This window comes from Sinocyclocheilus anshuiensis, unplaced genomic scaffold (assembly GCF_001515605.1).
Source record: "Sinocyclocheilus anshuiensis isolate Anshui unplaced genomic scaffold, SAMN03320099.WGS_v1.1 scaffold828, whole genome shotgun sequence".
Taxonomy (NCBI): Eukaryota; Metazoa; Chordata; class Actinopteri; order Cypriniformes; family Cyprinidae; genus Sinocyclocheilus; species Sinocyclocheilus anshuiensis.
Genome location: NW_015549604.1, coordinates 221,837 through 230,637, shown reverse-complemented (window position 1 = coordinate 230,637; position 8,801 = coordinate 221,837). Strand labels below are relative to the sequence as shown.

The following is an 8,801-nucleotide window of genomic DNA, read 5'->3' as shown; positions in this document are numbered from 1 at the left end:
TAAAACGTGCTTCACACGGCTCCGGGGGGTGAATAAAGGTCTTCTGTAGTGAATCCATGCGTTTTTGTAAGAAAAATATCCATATTTCAAACGTAATAAACACTTTTATATCACTTCCGCCAACTGTCATACGCGGAAGCCGTTCCGGCGGATGACCTAGCACGTCGACGTTGCGTGATTAGTGACGAACGCGGAGAGACAACAAAACAAAACGCCGGTCACGAATTAGAAGTACAAACCGAAGATTTGCAAAGAAAAATGTCGGAGGATTTCGATATAAGCCAAGAGGAGACTGGTTTTCCTTTGCTAAAATAAGGAAACTTTGCTTCCTTTGCTCCTATTCGGTTGTTAAGTGGTGACGTAAGAAGCGCTGTTTCCGGGTCCAAGTCTCAACTCGCTTCACTTGAGAATACTAACTCAGCAGCCGTTTATGAGCACTGTTTATTCATATTAAACATTTAAGCTAAACGTTTTCAAACTTACGGTCTACACTAGTCTTCATGCTGACAGCGTCCCAAACACAAATAATTTTTATATTTATTTATTTATATTTTCATTGTCTGGCTATCTGGGATTTCGGTATGGAGTTAAAGGTTAGGATTATAATTTTTTTTGGTAGTATTATATCACATTGTGAGTGTATATTAGCACCTTTTGTTGTTTTCTCGTGGTATCTGATAGAGTGTTTGGACACGGAAGCAGTGACATGTGACGTCAGACTTAACAAGCAATAAACAAACTCATCAGACTAGCATATCTCAGAGGCGCGCGCTACGCATACATCATACGCCTTCCGCGTATGACAGACAACGGAAGTGAGAGAAAAGTGTTTATACGTTTGAAATATGGATATTTTTCTTACAAAAACGCATAGATTCACTACAGAAGGCCTTTATTCACCCCCGGAGCCATGTGAGGCACGTTTTATTATGAATGCGCGCGCTTTATTTGACGACTTGTGGACTGTTCAACTGCAACACCCGCTGACTGCAATGATAAAGCTTGGAATAGCCAGGACAATTTTTAATATAACTCCGACTGGATTCATCTGAAAGAAGAAAGTCATATACAGCTAAGATGCTTCGAGGGTAAGTAAAACACAAGCCAATTTTCATTTTTGGGTTAACCAACCCTTTAAGGGCTTGTCACACTACACTTTTCATTCCACAGACTTGCGTTCATATATGAATACATATACATATGCATGCGAATGCAGGAGACCTGAAACGCAAGCACATGTAAAGAAGTCAAAGCTCAAGTTTGGTGAACTCTAACCTGTGAATTTGCACCAAGTGAAGACAAAAGAAAAAAATGTTTTTCATTCTATGACATAGTATAAAAAACGTTATTGGTGTGTTCACACTAAAAATTCCAAAAAGAAAAAGTGCACTTCAAATCACCGGATGATGCACTGATTTAAAAAAAAGAAGAAAAAAAAGAAAAGAGTGAATGTTGAACACTTCAAACATTCAACTGTCAACACTCAGTAGCCCACATAGTGAATAGAATAAGTGCATAGTGTATAGTGCGTCATTTGGGACACAACTTTAAAAAATGAAATGAAACCTTAAAAAAAGAATGTTTTGTGCAGTGAAAAAGTTCAACAATGTTCAAGGTTCTTCATTGAACCATCAATGCCAATAAAGAACCTTTATTTTTTACGAGTGTACAATTCAAATAAAATACACCAGGTTTGATAAACTAACAGCTTACTGTGGTGTCTGAAGTCTAATTATAATGTCCCATTACTCTTAGCTGTCCTGTGCCATGTGTGCCAACAACACTGAAAACAAAAAAGCAGTATTATTCTGCCCCCTATTGATGGCACATGGAAGCTCCCCGGAGTATCTGTGCTAAGCACGTGTTATGGATAAAAATGTACCACAATGTTTTCAGTTTTAAGATCTTTGAGAAATTACAGGATGCTTTCCTACGAACAACTGAGAAGAAACTCAAGTTGACTGGCCTGGGAAATCTACAGGTGAGCAAACAGCAAAGGAAACCACTGATACCAGTGAGAACCTATTTGGAGGACTGCAGATTTTCAAAGCAAGCTCATTGTGGTCTGACTGAAAATTTCCACCTGACCTTCTGAACTTCGGCAAAGACATCTACAGGGAACAAGTCTCTATCTTTACAGTGCTTTACTTAACAACTGATTTGCATCTTTGATTGTTACTTTCCTGTTTAAACTGCTTTGAAACTATTACTATTGTATAAAGTACTATCAAAATAATGATGACTTGTTATAAAGTGCATTAAATATATATATATATATATATATATATATATATATGTGTGTGTGTGTATGTGTGTGTGTGTGTGTGTGTATTCAGACATACACACTATATTTCAAATGCCTTAGGTGGGTTAGTAAGGTTTTTTTTTTTTACTGCTTTTACTGTTGTTGTTGTTTTTTTATCAAATAAATGCAGCCTAGGTGAGCACAAGAGGCTTCAAAACTGACTCCAAACATTTGACGGTAGTATGTAATATAAACACTTTTAATTCATTCTGAAAGGAAGTCAGCTTTCTTTCTGTTGGTTCTTTGTACCGTCAAGTGTGGCTGGCTTTGCCCTAACTTTTTTCTTGATATCGATGGGCTGCTTTTCTCAGAAACGTCTACGAGATACATAATGTGACAATCTGACAGGAAAGTACCTTGACAAGTAAACTCATAAACCCCCTCTCTTTACCACATGTGATGTTTCCTTGTCACGTTTGCTGGTTTTGGACAGGATGTCGCACACTGATGTTAAGACTACAGTTAGTAAGGCACTGACGAATCATTATCACAGCGTAGGTGTGATGGATTCAAGAGTAGTTGACCAAAAAAGTACATACAACTAGATAGTTGAAACAATTCACAATTTTAGAAATGATTCATTTATTCATATTTTAAATTAAAAACATCTGGATTTCATTTGATAACTGCAAAGGCACAACCATTTTCATCGTTCAGATTACTCAAAACACTGCCACACTTTTTTTTGTTTTGTTTCCCCCCCCCCTTTTTTTGAGCAAGAAATGGAAACAACTTCAAAAAAGTGAAAAGGGAAATTCATTTTGTTATGAAAATGGCTGTCATACAGAGGATCTCCAGATCTTCTGATATGTTTCCTGTTGTTCGATCAAGAGAATCAGAGGGAAAGAAAAGCATCATGCTGGTTTGAGATCAGTCAGCATCTACAGCAGAAATAATCGTAGTTTACATATGTCGAATGATATGGGATATAAAGTTTTAATGTACTGTAGCTCTCTCAAATTGATCATTAAATATGCCACAACACAAGAACAGAATTAAATGAACGAGTCTTGAGAAGGAAATGGCCGAAAGATCGTTTCGCTCTCTACTTTGACATTTCCTAGCTACTATGGGCAGTGGTGTCAAGTTTGTTTGAAGGGTTCTAGTAAAATATCTTGACCCAAATCTCAAACACACAGCAAACCATCAAATATGCACTAAACAGTGTTAGACAACGCTGTGCACATCGAGATTGTCACTTTGTGACCATAGAAAAAAGTATGTAAGGACAGAAACATTTAATGTCTTGTGCCAAGCTCAGGACGACATTTGGCAAGAAGAAAAAGTGCAACAAAACAGAACGAAAAACCATATAAAAAAATAAGAAGTGAGAGGAAAACCAGACTGGGGGGGAGGGGTTGGGAGTTGACCTCTCCTCTCATTTCTGACAAACTGCTGTCATTTGCAGAGGTAGCCCTAAAAAAAAAAAAGCAAAAATACACAACCCAGCTGAATCACATACACCCAGTAGACTCATGGGAAATTGAGTTTTTAAAGAGCCGAGCTGTAATATGCTTAACGCATTTACTGACATGGCAGTCACTGAAGGCATCAAGAACTTAAAAAGGTACCACTGACAAAAACAACTATCAACACTTCTTGAGAACCATGGACGGTCATTCACACATCATGCACAAAAACACACGCGTTGGCGCTAGCCGATAAAAACGATAAGGTCCCGGGTCACTCACAATCACACGAACAACGCACGGATAGGCAGAAAGTATACATCAACACACAACACGCACACTTACAGTCCATCTTTTCTCCCTAACAACCATTTCAGGTTAAAAAAAGCTTGACTGACAGTTTCATTCAGGTTTCAGTAGCCAATCAGAGTTCAGTCTATCGCGAACGACTCTTAGGATCCAGTTGCAGCAGGTTTCATTTTTGTTCTTGCGTCTTAAGAGCTAATAGAGACAGAATCAGGTTTAGATTCGAGAGCTATTGTTAGTGACCTCTACACCCTGTCTAAGATCTTGAAATGATCGTTGATGGTGCTCATGTTATGAGTGTGTGAGGGCGGCACTATCTGTGTCTCTGTGTTTCAGTGAACGCTTGTGTATATGTGCATTTGAGAAGTCGACGGGCATGGAAATGTACATATGAACATCTGAAATGTTGTGTAAATACGCAGCTGCAGCATTTCTGTTTTTTAGATGCATGTGTTGGTTTAAGTGCAGGAATGATGGGCGAGTGTTATGTGGAGCGTGTGCTTGTAGGTGCATGTGTGTATTCAAGTTCTTAGTTATCCATGCTTCCTGTGGTGAACAGCACCCTCTGGTCGGTTCGAGCCAGCTTAGCGGGCGGTTCTAGAGATTCGTCCCCGATAGCGCCCCCATCAGACTGCAGAGACAACTCCTGACACTCATCGTCGCTGTCTTCCTCCTCCTCCTCTTCCTCTTCTGAGACACAAAGACATATAGAGATTGTCAGTTATAAAAATACATATATTTTATTCAGTACTGAAAAACATTTATAATCCATCTGATATTTTTAAAATTATTTTAAAATTACAATCAACTTTAAATCCCATTATACATTCGTGAAAATAATAATTACTTTATTTTAAATATAGACATTTTTATTATTACCAAATCAATGTTTTTATTTGTAATATTTTTGTTTTCAAAATATTAATAATATATTTGATATTTTGTATTACATTAAAATGTCATTTGCATTCATTATAAATTACTGTAATTAATAATCACTTCATTTTTAGTACATATACAATTTCATTATTTTATTATAAATTAAATGTATTTTTATATTCATATTTTTTAATCTTCTTTCAAAATCATGATAATCCATCTGGTATTTTTAAATTATTTTAAAATTACAATAAAAATGACTGATAATTAATATTAATAATAATTATTACTTCATTCAAAAATGGATAATCCATCTGATATTTTTTAATTATTTTAAAATTACAAAATGTACAAAATTACAAAATTAAAATGTAGTGAAAATAATAATTACTTTATTTTAAATACATATACATTTTACCAAATCAATATATTTTTATATTTTTATTTGTAATATTTTTTCAAAATATTGATAAAACATTTGATATTTTTAATTATTGCATTGAAATACATTAACTACATTAACTAACTGAATTTAACTTACATTAATTAAAAATTACTGTAAATAATAATTTATATTATTTATATATTTATATTTTTTAATCTTCTTTCAAAATATCGATAATCCATCTGGTATTTTTTAATTATTTTAAAATCACAATAAAAATGAATGACAATTATCATTACTTCATTTTAAAATACAGTTTTATTATTAAAAATTCAATGTGTCAACATTTTTTTTCAAAATACTGATAATCCATCTAATCATTTTAATTATTTTAAAATTGCATTAAAATTATAATCATCTATATTATAATTATAATAATGATTATTATTATAAATTTAATTGAATTATTATAGTTTCATTTTTTAATTGGCTGTTTGCCTGTTGGTTGCTATGTGGTGTTCTGAGTTTTTAGTGCATTCCTATGTGGTTGCTTGGGTGCTTAGGGAACTTAACTGATTGATTTTTTTTTTTCACTAAAACCTGAATTTAGTAAATGAAGAAGAAACTATTACAAATCTGTGACTTGATTATTGTGTATTTGGGGTTTGTGTGTAAAACTACTAACCTTTATCAGGATCAAGCGGGTTCAAACTTCGACCAAGACTTGCAAACTTAAGGAGCGAAAGAGAGAAAATTATGACATTTCAAACACTACAGTCATAATCGGTCTTTCACAGTTCCTCAGTTTAATATCCTTTTATGAGAGGAGTGACGCACTTTAGTTTTGTCTTACACACTGAAATGAGAAGTTTGTCTGAGATCAGGTAAAGATTTCTGTGTCTGAGTGTGTTTGTACCTCTCCCATGACAGCAATGGGAGTTTCACCCTTGGCCTGGGCAACTCTGTGCTCTATCAGATAGTACATGTACTCATCATAAAGCAGGCGGATTAGGTGAAATGAGCCGAAGCTTGCAGCACTGCGGAGAGTCAGGTCTCGGATCACCATAGAGCTAAAGAGAGAACAAAGAAAAGATACAGGAAGTGTGAGAACCAGAAGAGAGCAGTGGGCTGGGTAAGACATGATGAGTAAGAGAGAAACATAGTTGACATTACAGTTACTGGCTCCAACAGTCATTACAACTCTCTTCTAAAACCTAGCACGCAACGTGAAGACACTGCCTTAGAGGATTCATTGATAGATAAACCTAAGAGGGCACTGCATGTATCAGTACCAGCAACAAATCCTAGAATGAACTGACAACATTTTCAGGAACTTTTTCAATATGGCCAACAGAGTCAGAGGAAATTAGGTAGAGGTATAGTATATGCTATTCAGCAATCAATCAATCAATCAATCAATCAATCAATAAATATATATATATATACTGTATATATTGCTAACGAAATTATTTAAAAATAGATATACTATCCATTTTTTATTTATTTAAAAATTAAAATTATATTAAAATGTTCAAATATATTAAAATATAACTTATTATTAATACTTCATTTAAAGTTTTTAAAATACAAAATTTGTTCAAATTAAATGTTTTATTATAAATTCAATGTATTTTTTTATAGTTTTATTTTTTTACTTTAAGTTAATTGTTTTATTTTATACCTACACCACTGTTTGAAGGTTTAGGGCTCAGTAAGATTTTTCGTTTGAAAGAAATTAATACTTTTACTCAGCAAGGATGCATTCAGCTGATCAAAAGGGACAGTAAAGACTTAAAATAAACGCAGTTCTTTTTCTATTCATCAAAAAATCTTGAAAAAAAAAAGTATCACAGTCACAGCAAAAATATTAAGCAGCATAGTTGTTTTTAACAAGACATGTTTCTTGAATAAATGACACTTTAAACTATATTTTAAATTCTGATTATATTTCACAGTAGTTGTTAACTGTATTTTCCATCAAATAAATGCACCCAACATAAGAGGCTTATTTCAACAACATTAAAAATATTTCCAACCTCAAACTTTTGAACTGTATTGTAATTAACTAAAAACTCAATATTGTGCTATGCATCAACTGTAGATAGTAGATCTAGGATTTAGAACAGAACTGATGTGTCACATCATCTTCTTGTCCTTCCCGCCAATGATGTCCACAAACCTAATGTTGGTACACCCTTTCGAGGCTCACCTGTAAAAACTCCATTTCAGCAGGAAGAGTTTAGCTGCTTTTGGAAAGGCAGAGCTAGACTGGTACGGCTTTAAGACCTGCGAGACCACACCTTCCAGCCAGGCTGCCCACTGCTCCAGAGAGTTCTGCTGCTGGAGGGTCAGTTTGAAGTCCTGCTCCAGCCGCTGCACCACCCGATCCTCACACCGGCACACCCAGGAGGCCTGTTCCTACAAGTGAAAGCGCATGGGGATTCACAAACACAAACTGAACGAAATATCCATTAACCTGTGTGCTGAGCTGAGAGTCCTTTACCTAATTATGTCTTCCCAGTCAAAAATCAACAGCCTTTTGCAAATTGCTTGTGCTGCATATTACCAAATCTTGGATTCAATCTTTTTGTCAACTTGTTTTCTTTCACTTAGCACAGGTTTTTGTATTTCTTTTTGGAAATGATTGGTCGTAGGCCTCAGTTACTGAGTGAAAAAAAACATTATTTGTAGATAATTGCGGCAATGTTCACGCAAAAAACTGAGGTGAATTTCTCAGATATTAATATAGCATAATGAGACATTTATAAGCATTTTTTGTAGGTCAGGCACAAGTGTAACAGGTTGGGGAAAAAATCTGACAAGTACAAAAATTATCCAATTTTTGGAGGAAATTGTATCCCGGTGTGAGCAAAGTCAGACCAATACAATAGTTAGACCAATGCAATAACATTAACTAGCATTTTTTGGAAAAAGAAAATCTCTGGGTCAAAATGACCGGAAGATAATAATAATAATAATTAATTAATTAATTAATTTTAACATTAATTATGAATGGAAGATAGCATGAAGGTTAACACAGAGTAAAATAAACAAAATTTTTACATTACCCAATATCTTTATGATATTCTGGTCTGTAGATATGGCTCAATTCCCTTTAGCAAGGGCCACTCACATTGATATTCCTCTCAAAATTTCTCGAAAGGCTAGTATAGGCCTGGGCGATAAATGAGTAAAATTTCAGCAAATTTTCATTTTTGGGTGAACTATTCCTTTAAATCCACTGGTCATGAAGTGAGATCACTTGATCTTTTTCTTGCAGATTGCTGGCTTTTCTTCTGTTAGAACAGTCATCCACTGTTATTTTCCCCCAAGAGATGGATTATAACTTTTGACATAGGCCTGGGCGATAAAACGGTATCGATATTTATCTACGGTACACCTTCTTCGGTAACGATATAAAAAATGTTCAATATAATGCACCATATCAAGTGTAGCGTTAGTTCTGGCAGGTCATGTTAGTCAAGCTCGCATCAGCTGACCTTCAGCTGATCCCCAT

The 8,801-nt window shown here is 34.8% G+C and overlaps 1 protein-coding gene across 4 annotated transcripts in view; it reads right to left on the bottom strand.

The window, feature by feature from the left end:
• Positions 1-3,011: 3,011 nt before the first annotated feature.
• LOC107658707 (MHC class II regulatory factor RFX1-like) overlaps positions 3,012-8,801 on the bottom strand; it is a 27,910-nt gene continuing 22,120 nt past the window's right edge. For all 4 annotated transcript variants that reach the window (XM_016447366.1, XM_016447367.1, XM_016447368.1 and 1 more), the window contains exons 15-18: positions 7,494-7,702; positions 6,201-6,354; positions 5,970-6,015; positions 3,012-4,710 (exon numbers count right to left, since the gene is read on the bottom strand). In XM_016447366.1, the coding sequence (XP_016302852.1) occupies positions 4,550-4,710; positions 5,970-6,015; positions 6,201-6,354; positions 7,494-7,702 (570 nt within the window). In that variant the 3' untranslated portion in view covers positions 3,012-4,549. The remainder of the gene's footprint in view (positions 4,711-5,969; positions 6,016-6,200; positions 6,355-7,493; positions 7,703-8,801) is intronic.